We start from the raw sequence: 15,773 nt of genomic DNA, 5'->3' as shown, positions 1-15,773 counted from the left end.
GTGAACAGAGCCACATCAAATACAAATAGAACTGTTTCCCCAGTGCAACAAGAACAATCCAATGTTTAGGATACCAAATCGATGCTTTCAAAAAGTAAAGGGCATACCTAGTGGTACCTTGTAAGTGGAGGAAAACAGTTTCCTTTTTGCTTTCTATAACTACTTACTAGATATTGAAAGCAGAAAGAAATTAGAGAATCGAAAAGTGGCCTCAAAGCACAGAGAGTCCAGTGAACTCAGGGAGACTGATCGACAAGTTGAGTTTTTCCGGCACCTCCCCTCTCTCAGTACAAAACCTCCCTGTTGCTCCTATATTGTGGCAATACTCTTCTTCCCATTCTGTTGTGATTTGTTTTAGATAGAATTGGGAATATAAGGTTACCTTTCTCTGGGTTGAAGAATAGAAAAATGAAGCAGGAATGCAAAGTCACCACCAAGTTACTGGTAAAGTCCTGGTAAAGTAAAACAGTTGGTGAGAAAAGAAATAAACCATGCTCTTCCAAAGAAAATAAAACATCAGGCTAGGTCATGGGTTTTAAAGCCAGATGTCTAATATCATGTCATCTGCAAAAAGTGAAAGCTTGACTTCATCTTTGCCAATTTTGATGTCTTTGATTTCCTTTTGTTGTCTGATTGCTGATGCTAGCACTTCCCACACTATGTTAAACAACAGCAGTGAGAGTGGACATCCCTGTCGTGTTCCTGATCTCAGGGGGAAAGCTCTCAGTTTTTCCCCATTGAGGATGATATTAGCTGTGGGCTTTTCATAAATGGCTTTTAGGATGTTTAAGTATGTTCCTTCTATTCTGACTTTCTCGAGGGTTTTTATTAAGAAAGGATGCTGAATTTTGTCAAATGCTTTTTCTGCATCAATTGACAGGATCATATGGTTCTTATCTTTTCTTTTATTAATGTGATGGATCACATTGATTTATTTGAGAATGTTGAACCAGCCCTGCAGCCCAGGAATGAATCCCACTTGATCATGGTGAATAATTCTTTTTAAATGCTGTTGAATTTGATTTGCTAGTATCTTATTGAGAATTTTTGCATCCAAATTCATCAGGGATATTGGCCTGTACTTCTCTTTTTTTGCTGGGTCTCCGTCTGGTTTAGGAATCAAAGTAGTGCTGGCTTCATTGAATGAGTCTGGAAGTTTTCCTTCCCTTTCTATTTTTTGGAATAGCTTGAGAAGGATACGTATTATCTCTGCTTTAAATGTCTGGTAGAAGTTCCCTGGGAAGCCATCTGGTCCTGAACTCTTATTTGTTGGGAGATTTTTGATAACTGATTGAATTTCTTCACTGGTTATGGGTCTATTCAAGTTTTCTATTTCTTCCTGTTTGAGTTTTGGAAGTCTGTGGGTGTTTAGGAATTTGTCCATTTCTTCCAAGTTGTCCAGTTTGTTGGCATACAATGTTTCATAGTATCCCTGATAATTGCTTGTATTTTTGAGGGATTGCTTGTAATAATTCTATTTTCATTCCTGATTTTATCTATTTGGGTCATCTCCCTTTTCTTTTTGAGAAGCCTGGCTAGAGGTTTATCAATTTTGTTTATTTTTTTCAAAAAACCAACTCTTCGTTTCATTGATCTGCTCTCCAGGTTTTTTAGATTCTATATTGTTTATTTCTGCTCTGATCTTTATTTCTCTTCTTCTGCTGAGTTTGGGGTGTCTTTGCTGTTCTGCTTCTATTTCCTTTAGGTGTGCTGTTAGATTTTGTACTTGGGATTTTTCTTGTTTCTTGAGATAGGCCTGGATTGCAATGTATTTTCCTCTCAGGACTGCCTTCGCTGCATCCCAAAGCATTTGGATTGTTGTATTTTCATTTTCATTTGTTTCCATATATTTTTAAATTTCTTCTCTAATTTCCTGGTTGGCCCATTCATTCTTTAGTAGGGTGTTCTTTAACCTCCATGCTTTTGGAGGTCTTCCAGACTTTTTCCTGTGGTTGATTTCAAGTTTCATAGCATTGTGGTCTGAAAGTGTGCATGGTATGATCTCAATTCTTGTATACTTATGAAGGGCTGTTTTGTGACCCAGTATGTGATCTATCTTGGAGAATGTTCCATGTGCACTCAAGAGGAAAGTATATTCTGTTGCTTTGGGATGCAAAGTTCTAAATATATCTGTCAAGTCTAAATACATCTGATCCAATGTATCATTCAGGGCCCTTGTTTCCTTATTGATCCTGTGTCTAGATGATCTATCCATTGTTGTAAGTGGAGTATTAAAGTGCCCTGCAATTACCACATTCTTATCAATAAGGTTGCTTATGTTTATGAGTAATTGTTTTATATATTTGGGGGCACCTCTATTCAGTGCATAGACAGTTATAATTGTTAGCTCTTCCTGATGGATAGACCCTGTAATTATTATATAATGCCCTTCTTCATCTCCTGTTACAGCCTTTAATTTAAAGTCTAGTTTGTCTGATATAAGTATGGCTACTCCAGCTTTCTTTTGACTTCTAGTAGCATGATAGATAGTTCTCCATCCCCTCACTTTCAATCTGAAGGTGTCCTCAGGTCTAAAATGAGTCTCTTATAGACAGCAAATAGATGGGTCTCGTTGTTTTTATCCATTATGATATGTCTTTTGGTTGGCGCATTTAGTCCATTTACATTCAGTGTTATTATAGAAAGATATGGGTTTAGAGTCATTGTGATGTCTCTAGGTTTCATGCTGGTAGTGATGTCTCTGGTACTTTGTCTCACAGGATCCCCCTTAGGATCTCTTGTAGAGCTGGTTTAGTGGTGATGAATTCCTCCAGTTTTTGTTTGTTTGGGAAGACCTTTATCTCTCCTTCTATTCTAAATGACAGACTTGCTGGATAAAGGATTCTCAGCTGCATATTTTTTCTGTTCATCACATTGAAGATTTCCTGCCATTCCTTTCTGGCCTGACAAGTTTCAGTAGAGAGATCTGTCACTAGTCTTATCAGTCTCCCTTTATATGTTAGAGCATGTTTATCCCTAGCTGCTTTCAGAATTTTCTCTTTATCCTTGCATTTTGCCAGTTTCACTATGATATGTTGTGCAGAAGATCGATTCAAGTTACGTCTGAAGTGAGTTTTCTGTGCCTCTTGGATTTCAATGCCTTTTTCCTTCCCCAGATCAGGGAAGTTCTCAGCTATGATTTTTTCAAGTACACCTTCAGCACCTTTTCCTCTCTCTTCCTCCTCTGGAATCCCAATTATGCGTATATTATTACATTTAATTGTGTCACTTAGTTCTCTAATTCTCCCCTCATACTCCTGGATTTTTTTTATCCCTCTTTTTCTCAGCTTCCTCTTCTTCCATAATTTTATGTTCTAATTCACCTATTCTCTCCTCTGCCTCTTCAGTCCGAGCTGTGGTCACCTCCATTTTATTTTGCAGCTCATTTATAGCATTTTTAGCTCCTCCTGACTGTTTCTTGGTCACTTGATCTCTGTAGTAATAGATTCTCTGCTGTCCTCTATACTTTTTTCAAGCCCAGTGATTAATTTTATGACTATTATTATGACTATTATTTTAAATTCATTTTCTGTTATATTGTTTAAATCGTTTTTGATCAGTTAGCTGTCGCTACTTCCTGGAGTTTCTTTTGAAGAGAATTCTTCCATTTCGTCATTTTGGATAGTCCCTGGAGTGCCTCGGAACTACAGGGCTCTTCCTCTGTGCTGTCTGGAGTAACTTGCATTGGTGGGCGGGGCCTCAGTCATACATGATGTCTGCCCCCAGCCCACTGCTGGGGCCACAGTCAGACTGGTGTGCACCTTATCTTCCCCTCTCCCAGAGGCAGGACTCACTGTGGAGTGGTGTGGCCCCTGTCCGGGCTACTTGCTCACTGCCAGGCTTGTGGTGCTGCTTTGATGGGATCTGGTATATTAGCTGGGGTGGATCCGCAAGGTGCACAAGGGGGGGAGGTGCAGACACAGCTTGCTTTGCCTTGAGTGGTCCGCTTCAGGAGGGGCCCTGTGGCACTGGGAGGGAGGCAGACCCATTGGAGAGATGGATCTCCAGAAGCACGCATGGGTGTTTGCGCATGGTGCAAGCAAGTTCCCTGAGGGGAACTGGTTCCCTTTAGGATTTTGGCTGGGGGATGGGCAAGGGAGATGGTGCTTCCCAGCACCTTTATTCCCCGCCAAGCTGAGCTCTGTCCTCTGGGGCTCAACAACTCTCCCTCCCGTTGTCCTCTAGCCCTCCCACTCTCTGAACAGAGCTGTTGACTTATAACCTTCCAGATGTTAAGTCCCCCTGGCTGTCAGAACACACTCCGTCTGGCCCCTCCACTTTTGCAAGTTAGACTCCAGGGCTCTGCTTTGCCGGTTGGGCTGCCCCTCCACCTCCCAGGCTCCCTCCCACCAGTCTGTGTAGTGCGCACTGCCTCTCCGCCCTTCCTACCCTCTTCCGTGGGCCCCTCGTCTACACTTGGCTCTGGAGAGTCTGTTCTGCTAGTCTTCTGGCAGTTTTCTGGGTTATTTAGGCAGGTATGGGTGGAATCTAAGTGGTCAGCAGGGCGCGGTGAGCCCAGCGTCCTCCTACGCTGCCATCTTCCTTGGAGAATTGGCACTTTAAATAAAAAGAGCAAGGGGAGCACCTGCGTGGCTCAGTCAGTTAAGTGTCTGACTTCAGCTCAGGTCATAATCTCATGAGTTCAAGCCCCACTTCAGGCTCTGTGCTGACAGTTTAGAGTCTGGACCCTGCTTCAGATTCTCTGTCTCCCTCTCTCTCTGTCCCTTCCCTGCTCACTCGCTCTCTCTCTTTCTCTCTCTCTCTCTCTCACACACACACAAAAATAAACACTTCAAAAAAATTAAATAAATAAAATGAGAAAAAAAAAAGTTTTCAAAAGGATTGTGTGCCAACAGAGTTTCAAACATGCTGATTATTTTACATCACTTACCTCATGTAATCCTTAAGTGACAGCTTTACGAGGGGGAATTACCATAGTTAGTCTCCTTTGCAAGGCACCTGACTCTTGCCACACAGACCAGATAAATCCATTGATAATTTCCCATAGTGTGGGATAATACTGCCCTGGTTGTTTGAAGATAATTTTAGTTATAAATGACATTAAATAACATTAATTAAGTTTGTGAAAAAAGTGACTTGTCGACCTTTTTTATACCATAAAGAGAATCTCTCAGCATGCTGTTGGCATGTCTTTAACTCCTCTAACACTTTTTTTATGTGTAAGTTTTTTTTAAGCGTATTTATTTAGTTTGAGAGAGAGAAAGAGAGAGAGCTTGGGGGTGGGGGAGGGGGGGAGAGAAACCTAAGCAGGCTCCATATTGTCAGCGCAGAAACTGATGTGGGGTTCAAACACACAAATCATGAGATCATGACCTGAGCTGAAATCAAGAGTGGGATACTTAACCGACTGAGCCACACAGGCTCTCCTTCCCCCTACTAACACTTTTTAGTCTCCCGGAGAGCAGACCTCAGACTCTGATGAGATTTCTGTAGCCAATACTACCTAGCTAGAACTTCATAACTGTTTTTGCTTTTAGTGTATGTTTGTTTTTAACTTTTTAAATATTTATTTATTTTTGAGAGAGAGAGAGAGAGAGAGAGAGACAGAGCACGGGGGGCAGGGGGAGCAGAGATAGAGGGAGACATAGAATCCAAAACAGCCCCAATGCGGGGCTCGAACTCACAAACCATGAGATCATGACCTGAGCTGAAGCCGGGCACTCAACCGACTGAGCCACCCAGGCGCCCCCTTTTAGTGTATGTTTTTAATTGCTTTCTAGTTACTGCTGCACTTCATTTATGGGAAGAGAATACATATTTCCTCTTAAAATAAGTGCATGTCCACTTATTATAACTTTATTTGCATTCAAAATAGCTTTAAGGTATGTACCTGAAACTGATGCAGTATTATATGCCAGTTATATCTCAGGCGATCAATCATTCAATTAGAAGAAGGGGTAATAAGATAGGAAAGGGGTTCCTGTGAGGCAAGTAAGAGGTAGACAGAATGTTACTCAGCACATCTACATGGGAGTCTCCCCCCATGTGATGTCAGGGTGAAAACTAGGGTTAAGAGGACAACTACATAGCGGAGTGAAGGAGATGGGGCTGTCTCAGGTGGTTTCCAGGTTTCAGATTAGATGTAACCTTTCTCAACCTGGATTCCTGGTTGAATCAAGCTCCAATGTACAGAGTTATCTACTGTATGTTGTGAATCAACTGCTCTCTTAATAAGCATCTAGAATAGTTCTACATATGTGCAAAGGAAAAAAAATAGCTTCCAGGAGTATTAGTAAATAATACTACAAGTGGTGGAAAATGATCAAAGTTCTTCAGAGTGGTCGAAACATAAACATCGTAGAATGATCGAAACTTAAGACATTCTCTACTGAAATACAATACAGGAGCCCTTACAGGAGCCTACTGTAAGGGACTACTGCCCATAAGAAAGAGCCACAGTCCAGCCATTTTCCGAGGTGGGGGGCAGTTTTGTCCCCCCTGGAGACATTTGGTAGTGTCTGGACACATCTTGGTTGTCACAATTTTGAGGGTGGTTGTGGGGATTGTGTTACTGGCATCTAGTGCCTAGAGACCAGGGATGTTGTAAAACACTAGGGCAGCCCACAATGGGAGTCGTCTACCCTATCCGTCAATAGTGCCAAGGTGGAGAAAATGCTCTATCCTGACTGTGCTGGGGGTAATTCAGCTGCCGCTGCTTGTCTTGTCTGAAGGCCAAGTCCCTATTTGATAAAGTTCACATGTCACATTAGAGCTGGCAATTCTTGGGTGTTTGACCTTTGAATGAACTTTTCTGCTTGTTCTAGACAAATTATTTAATTATAAAGTATCTTCTATTTTAACTTTTAATTCAGAAAGTGTACCAGCTGTGAGCTGCATTCTTGCCCCTGGTCCTTTTATAACTAGATGCACAGACCTTTTGCTACCCGTTTTTTAATTGTTTCAGCTTTAAAAAGGAATCTCGTGTAGGTGATTCTGATCAAAGGAGTGTGGCAGTTTTTATTTCATCTGTTTGGACCATTTCATTGCAAATGGTCCTACAATTTTTGTCCTTTAATGTATCATAGACTTTAATTTGTAAATCTACATTTTACTTTGAAAATATTTCTAGCCTGCATGGCTCTTTTGTGTTACAGTAGTCGTTTCTCTCCATCCGCCTTCTCTCCCACCTAAGTGCATGCCACCACCCCATGGAAGATTCAGTGGACACAGACATGAGCCCCCTAAGGCTCCAGAACTATCTTTTTGGTTGTGAATTAAAGGCTGACAAAGATTATCACTTTAAGGTAGATAATGATGAAAACAAGCACTAGTTATCTTTAAGAACAATTAGTTTAGGGGCTGGTGCAAAGGATAAATTGCACATTGTTGAAGCAGAAGCAATGAGTTATGAAGGCAGTCCAATTAAAGTCACATTGGCAACTTTGAAATGTCTTTACAGCTAACGGTTTCCCTTGCGGGCTTTAAAATAACACCACCTGTGGTCTCATGATTGAAATGTGGTTCAGGGCCTGTGCATATTAGTGGACAGTGCTTCATAGCTGTGGAGAAAGATGCAGAGTCAGAAGATCAAAAGGAAGAGGATGTAAAACTCCTTAGTATATGTGGAAAGCCTTCTGTCTCTGGATGTGGTAGTAACATTCCACAGAAAAAAGTAAAATTTGGTGCCAGTGGAGATGATGATGATAACGATGATGATGATGATGATGATGATTTTGATGATAAAGAAGCTGAAGAAAAGCCTCCAGTAAAGAAATCTATATGAGATACTCCAGCCAAAAATGCACAAAAATCAGACCAGAATGGAAAATACTCAAAACCACCAACACCAAGATCAAAAGGGCAAGCATCTTTCAAAAAACAGGAAAAGACTCCCAAAACACCAAAAGGACCTAGTTATGTAGAAGACATCAAAGCAAAAATGCAACCAAGTGTGAAAAAAGGTGATTCTCTTCCTAAAGTAGAAGTCAAGTTTATCAGTTATATGAAGAATTGCTTCTGGATGACTGACCAAGGGGCTATTCAAGATCTCTGGCAATGAAGGAAGCCTCTTTAAGACATTAGTTTAAACAGTTTGTTACAATTTTCCATCTTATTTCATTTCTGTAACAGTTGATATCTGGCTGTCATTTTTATAATGCAGAGTGAGAATTTTCCAAGTCCTAGCAATCAGACAACACAAAGAAACAAAAGGCATACAAATCAGCAGGGAGGAAGTCAAACTTTTATTCTTAGTAGACAACATTCTTAGTAGACAACTCTATGTGGAACACACAAGAGACTCTACCAAAAAAACTGTTAGAACTGATTCATGAATTCAGCAAAGCCACAGGATATAAAATGACTGTACAGAACTCAGCTGCATTTCTATACACCAATAATGAAGCAGCAGAAAGAGAAATCAAGGAATCGATCCCATTTACAATTGCACCAAAAATCATAAAATACCTAGGAATAAAGCTAAACAAAGCAGTGAAAAATCTATACACTGAAAACAATAGAAAGCTTATGGAAGAAATTGAAGAAGATACACACACAAAAAAAGGAAAAAACATTCCATGCTCATGGATTGGAAGAGCAAATATTTTTAAAATGTCGATACTACCCAAAGCAATCTACATATTCAGTGTAATCCCTACCAAAATAACACCAGCATTCTTCACAGAGCTAGAGCAAGCAATCCTAAAGCTTGTATGAAACCAGAAAAGACTCCAAGTAGCTAAAGCAATCCTGAAAAAGAAAACCAATTGTGATGCTGGAGGTACCACAATTCCAAAGTTTAAGCTCTATTTCAAAGCTGTAATCACCAAGACAGTATGGTACTGGCACAAAATCAAACACATAGATGAATGGAACAGAATAAAGAACCAGAAATGGACCCACAAACATATGGCCAACTCATCTTTGACAAAGTAGGAAAGAATATCCAGTGGAAAAAAGACAGTCTCTTCAGCAAACAGTGTTGGGGAAACTGGACAGCGACATGTAGAAGAATGAACCTGGACCACTTTCTTACACCATACACAAAATAAACTCAAAATGGATGAAAGATAAATGTAAGCAGAAAGCCATCAAAACCCTAGAGAAGAAAACAGGCAACAACCTCTTTGACCTTGGATTCAACAACTTCTTACTTGACATATCTCTGGAGGCAAGGGAAACAAAAGCAAACATGACCTATTGGGACCTCATTAAGATGAAAAGCTTCTGCATGGCAAAGGAAACAATCAGCAAAACTAAAATGCAACTGAAAAAATGGGAGAAGATATTTGCAAATGACATATAAGATAAAGGGTTAGTATCCAAAAATATAAAGGGCTTGTCAAACTCAACACTCAAAAAACAAGCAATCCTGTGGTCAATAGATGTGAATAGACACTTTTCCAAAGAAGACATCCACATGCCTAACAGACACATGAAAAAATGCTCAACATTACTCATCATCAGGGAAATATAAATCAAAACCACAATGAGATACCACCTCACACTTGTCAGAATGGCTAAAATTAACAACTCAGACAACAGCAGATGTTGGTGAGATTATGGAGAAAGGGGAGCCCTTTTGCACTGCTGGTAAGACTGCAGACTGGTGAAGACATTCTGGAAAACAGTATGAAGACTCCTCAAAAAATTAAAAATAGAACTACCCTATGTCCCAGCAATTTCACTACTAGGTATTTATTAAGAGGATACAGGAGTGATGATCCAAAGGATACAGGAGTGATGATCCAATGTTGATAGCAGCACTATCGACAATAGCCAAAGTAGGGAGAGTCCAAATGTCCATTGACTAATGAATGGATGAAGAAGATGTCGTGTATAGGGATATGAGTGTGTGCGTGTGTGTGTATGTATGTGTGTGATGGAATATTACTTGGTGATCAAAAAGAATGAAATCTTGCTATTTGCAACAACATGGATGGAAGTAGAGTGTGGTATGCTAAGCAAAATAAGTCAGAGAAAGACAAATATCATACAATTTCACTCATGTGGAATTTGAGATACAAAACGGATGAACATAAGGAAAGGGAAGCAAAAATAATATAAAAACAGAGAGGGAGACAAACCATAAGATATTCTTAAATACAGAAAACAAGCTGAGGGTTGCTGGAGGGATGTTGGGTTGGAGAATGGGCTAAACGGGCAAGGGGCATTGAGGAGGACACATGTTAGGATGAGCATTGGGTGTTACATGTAAGTGATGAATCACTAAATTCTATTCCTGAAATCATTATTATACCATATGTTAGCTAACTTGGATTTAAATTCAAAAATAAATAAAATAAATAAATAAATAAATAAATAAATAAATAAATAAATAAATAAAAATTAAAAATTAAAATATTTCTATAATGACATGTACTTTACCACATGCAATTAAACAACATTCTGAGCCTCAATTCCTATAATTAAATAATACAGGGGTGCCTGGGTGGCTCAGTTGGTTAGGCATCTATCTTTGGTTCAGGTCACTATCTCATGGCTTATGAGTTTGATGCCTGCTTTGGGCTTTGTGCTAGGCCTGGAGCCTGAAGCCTGATGGGATTCTCTGTCTTCCTCCCTCCCTCTGCCCCTCCCCGACTTGTGAGTTCTTTCTCTCTCTCTCTCTCTCTCTCTCTCTCTCTCTCTCTCTCTCTCTCTCTCCCCCCCCCCCCAAAAATAAATAAATAAACCATTAAAAAGTAAAGAATACATAGGGGCTTGGTCTGAAATTGTACCAACCTTGGTCCATACCTAAAATTTGGATTTTCAGACTAATTAATGAGGTTATTTTCTTGCCTCTTTCTTCTAAATACAAACTTCAGAAAGTAAACACTAGTTTGTTGAAGATTTTGATTACTGGGGAGATGGAAAATCAGAGTTTTGCTATAATGAGATTGACTTGTATTTAGTGAATAATACTACTGTTACTAAAATGGGAAAAAAATCATTAGGATATAAATTCATTTTTATAAAGGGATGAATATATAATTATTTGGTGTTTATCATAGAATTACTTGAAAGCAGGCTATCTTGGAAGAATAAAAATACTCACTAATAATTGACCCCTTATAAAATTAGCTCCTCTCCACAGACTTGGAAGCTATTACCTATGTTGGGTAATACCACATTGATTGGTTATTTGTCAATTCTGTGCTTCAGCAGTGTAAAACAAATGCAAAATGTAATTGCAAATCCACCAAATCTTGCCCCTGAAATGCAGGATTTCAGAAAGCCTTAAGAGAGAGAGAAGGAAAAGTTCTCTAATTGAACACACCGCCATTCACAGATAAGGACCCAGTAGAGAAAAATTAAGAGAAAATTGACAAGAATGTTTGTAAAATAAATTCTTTAGAAGAGAAAGATTTCAATATCAAAGATAAAGACAGCCTCTTGGGAAAACTGAGGAAGCCTTCAAACACTTTTGCTGAAGTGACCCTTTTGATTATCACACTTTGAAAGTCAAACATGAAAGAAAGGACATTGTATCACTCTCTACTGCCAAAAATACAAAAAAAAAAATTATTCTTGTCCCCTAATAATCAATGCTTGATTTAAGTTCTGCTCATTCTTACATTTTATGCAAAGTTGCATTCAAAAATTACATATTAACTTTGGAATAAAATTTTGCAACTTTGGTATAATTTTTCAAGATAAGGTTCCAATCACACATTTCCTTATGTGCTATGAATTTTGTGTTCCCATTTTAATAGCATTCATTTTAAATTATCTTTTTCTACTACCATTTATCCCTGGACAGCTATGACTTCTTGTTAGAGAATCTCATAAAATAGTAGAGTTTAAAGAACAACTATCAGAAGCCATCAGGTCCAGATAAAGAAATTAAGATTCAGTGAGATTGTCACCTGTCTCAAGGTTACAAATTATATAAAACACTTTAATGGAATGTAAAATTACTATAAGCCAATAAAATAATTTGCAGATAAGTAACCCTTTTGAAGACCCTTCATTGGTGCTTCCAAATTTGAAATCATTTGATCAAAGAAGAGCAATAAATATAACTATTTTTGCCCATATATTTCTAAGTCTCCTTCATATTTTTGGTAAATGGTGAAAGAATAGGAATTATGAATCCCACATCTACCACTTCCTCTTGATTAGTCATTCTCTGCTCCTCCTAAAAATCTGTTCCAGCTCTGTGTTTATTTTTGTATTCCCTTTCACTTAGTGTAATCTGTGATGGATCACTATGCAATTAATTTAAATTACCAACATATCATTATGATAATCTTTTTAACTACCTTGAAATGAATACGGTCCTGATTTGACAAGTTCTCACTGCCTGGTATAGGAAACCATGTGGATGCATGCATTTTCCTCATGTTCTGAGGATGATGAGTTTCTCATTTCTCATGTTCTTACTGTGTTTTTTTTTTCTCACTTCTACCCTTCTCAGCATCCTGCATCCCCATTAACTGGAGTCTTCTCACACTCATGATTCATGAGCCAGAAATGGCTTACAAACATGTTTGTCCCCACACCTATGTGATGTTTTAAATTTGTATCAGGGGCCAGGTTCAAAAATTGGGTTGTTCACATAAAACAGGTATCTAGCATGTCTTAAAACAAAGACAAACAAAACAGATCTTGCTGAACTGCTTTGCCACCTGCACCAGCCAGCTAAAGCTTGGTAACATTCAGCCTCTTTTTACGCAACACCCGCTTTACACTATGCCGCAGTTCTATCAGGTCCCGCTGTCCTATGAAGACAAACTATCAGTTGTTGTGTTGTATCCGTGCTAGTCTTTTTCTTAGAGGGAAGTTAAGGTGAAATATTTCATGTGTATGTGTCCCTAGAGAAAACAGGAAAATGAAAAAGACACAGAAGGCTGCATGTTTCACAGAGAATGGGAGGCAGCCTTCCTATCTTCTCTTGTTTTCCCCACGGCACGTGAGTTGGCAGTCCCTGATTTAGCCCATTGTTCCCCCATTATTTAGTGTGTGTGTCAGTTAAGGTTCTCCAAAGAAACAGAATCATTAGTATATATATCTCTAGAAAGGGATTTATTGTAAGGTAGTTATGGAGGCTGAGCAGTCCCATGAGATACCATCTGTAAGCTGGAGATTCACATGGGCTGGTGGTGTATTTCCAAGGCCTGAGAGATGTGGAGCCTGTGGTGTACACACCAGTCTGGGTCTGGAGGCCTGAGAGCAAGGGAGCACCAAGGGCACAAGAAGATCAATGTTACAGCTTAAGCAGTCTGGCAGAGCTAATTCAACCTTCTTTCACCTTTTTGTTCTATTCAGGCCCTCAACAGATTGGAGGATGCCCTCCCACACTAGGAAGGGCCATCTGGTTTACTCAGTACACCAATTCAGATGCTAATCTCAAACGTAAACACCCTCACAGACACACCCCAAGTTTTGTTTAACCAGCTATCTGGGCATCCTGTGGCCCAGTCAAGTTGACAAATAAAATGAACTCTCCCAGTGCTCTTGTGGGGATGAAAAGTATAAATCAGTACATGAATTAATGCAGATGAAAAGTGTGTGTATGCTTCACAGACCAGGGAGGCTGTCATGGGCATATTTCATCAAAGTTTGAAAGTGCACACCACAAATCTTAAAACCAAGAAATTTCATACTGGAGTAGTGGCTATATAGATGATTATCAGATTGTTTATTCCTAGTCCTTTGCCTTTTCCCAAGAAGTTTGAGGTCTGCCAGAAATTTACATGAAAAGAGAACAAGACAGTGCAAGTATTTTTCTTGTATTTACTGCTTTAAAATCATCCTGAATTTATTTATTCATTTTTTATTTCCTCCCCTCCTCCTCCTTTATGCTCATCATAAGAAGGTCTTATGATATCTCAAGCTGATATAAGCTTAAATGGAAATGTTTGCCTGCTTGTTTTGATAAGGACAGACTAATGCCTTTTTCCTCTTCCCAAGTAAAGAAATCTCTAGAATGTGTGAAACTGTTGATAGCAGGTCCCAATTCCTAACAGAGAGACTGGTCGTTTACTTAACAGTCTGCTTTGGGGGCTACTCTGAGGAGCTCAAAGGTCAAGTCCCTAATCAACAAAACTCTAGTGAAATATTTTAAAATACAGCCAGTAACCATCCAGATAATGGCCACACAAGAGAGTTAAAAGCTCTTTGGCATGTTTATATCTGACCTTCGTCTATTAACCTCAAGGAAAGGTAATGAAACTTACACTCAAGAGAGATGATATTATATACTTCAGGATAAATCTACTTAATGAATAAGTAATAAGCAAATTTTTAAAGAATATGAAATTCCTGGGGACTCTTTGGAAAAAATTTAAAATCTCAATCCGGGAGTGTGTTTACCATATAATTATGTAAATGATAATTAGCCCACAATTTCTGAGCCTGAAAGTTTCTTCATTACTAAATAATGCACTAGAAAGAAAACAAACCACTACCACAAAATCTGCAATGGCCAACATCAATTAAATATGGATTTCTGGAATCTTATTTTAGCTATACTAAAATGCCTTTATAACAATAACAAACAGTAACACAGACACTTGGAAGAAACGTTGAGATGGAAAGAAATGAAGCAGCTATAATTAAAAAAAAATACCTTTATCTTGAGTGATCTGCCAGCTCTCGAAAGAAATGGGACATAGTTAACTGTGGTGGGGAGATTAATTGGTATTTATTTGCCTATTTATACTGGGTAAGACAAAGATTAAATAAGAGAGTTTATTAATGCTTTGTTCAGCATTTTTAAGACCCATCCCCAACCCCAACCATTACTTACCAAGGAAATTTAAAACTCCTTCTGGTATTCTAGACCCCTCACCATCTGGTCTTTGCTTCTGTGTTTTAAACAGATTTCCTACTACTCTCTCAGAAAATAGTAGAGCCTAGGGTTATTTATGGGTCTGGATTTAATTTCTAATTCTACCATTAACTGTCTGTGTGACTTTGGGTAAGGTTATTCAATTTCCTTTAGCCTCCATCTCTATTTGTAAAAGAACTCATTCATCAGAGGCTTAAATGAGGATTAAATGAGATAGTCTGTGTTGTGGACTTGGCCCCATTGTGGGCATGAGGTAGGCATAGCAGACATCGAGCTTGCTGCAAGGACAAATTTAACTTCTCTCTGTGCCCTGGCAGTGGCCACCTTGAGGCTTCTTCCCACTCCATTTCTTCCAGTCTGTATCCACCTTTCAGGTGCTCCCCATAAAGCCTACTGACTCCCCACCTTTACTGGATGTTGCCTCTCTGGCTTCCTATTCTTTTCCCTGGAAGATACAGACTCAGCAATTGACCACAAGCTCCGTGGGGACAGGAGGCATATCCCAGTCATCTTTGTTTTATGTCAGTATCCAGAGGAAATTGGGCACTGTACAGGCAGAGAAAGGAAAAGGTGAGATGAGGGGAGAGGAATGGGAGCCAGAGAAAGAAAAGGCAAATGGAAGGTGAGAACACAAATACTCCCACCAGAAGAAGCCCCCCCCAGAGAAGGCCTTGGAATGAAGGGCTGAGTGGGAGAGAATAGAACACAGAGCAGGGGTGTGTGGCTCTGTTTTCCCATCTGCAGTTGCTGCTGCCAGCCAGTAAATGGCTCCTACAGCTCTTCAGTCGGATCTCTGCTAGAATAAAGCAGCTCTGTGTAAACAATATCCCTGTGTGGTCATCAAAGAACGCGTAATAGGCTCTCTGTGTGAGGGAATATATAATAGACTCTCTGATGAGGTTGCTGCTTCACCCCCTTGCTATTTCTGTACGCTGCTCTGATAACATCTCAGAATGTGTTAAAACTAAGACCACTGGAATGACAGCATTGAAGGGGATATATTGGGGAAGGATAAGTCTTT

The 15,773-nt window shown here is 39.4% G+C and overlaps 1 protein-coding gene across 1 annotated transcript; it reads left to right on the top strand.

The window, feature by feature from the left end:
• Positions 1-7,038: 7,038 nt before the first annotated feature.
• Positions 7,039-8,020, top strand: LOC101098288 (nucleophosmin-like). The gene is made up of 3 exons (XM_045051886.1): positions 7,039-7,227; positions 7,521-7,731; positions 7,816-8,020. Exons 1-3 carry the CDS (start codon positions 7,170-7,172, stop codon positions 8,018-8,020), a joined length of 474 nt encoding a protein of 157 aa, XP_044907821.1. The 5' UTR covers positions 7,039-7,169.
• The last annotated feature ends 7,753 nt before the right edge of the window (positions 8,021-15,773 follow it).

This window comes from Felis catus, chromosome A2, assembly GCF_018350175.1.
Source record: "Felis catus isolate Fca126 chromosome A2, F.catus_Fca126_mat1.0, whole genome shotgun sequence".
NCBI lineage: Eukaryota > Metazoa > Chordata > Mammalia > Carnivora > Felidae > Felis > Felis catus.
This window is presented reverse-complemented; position numbering and strand designations above follow the sequence as displayed.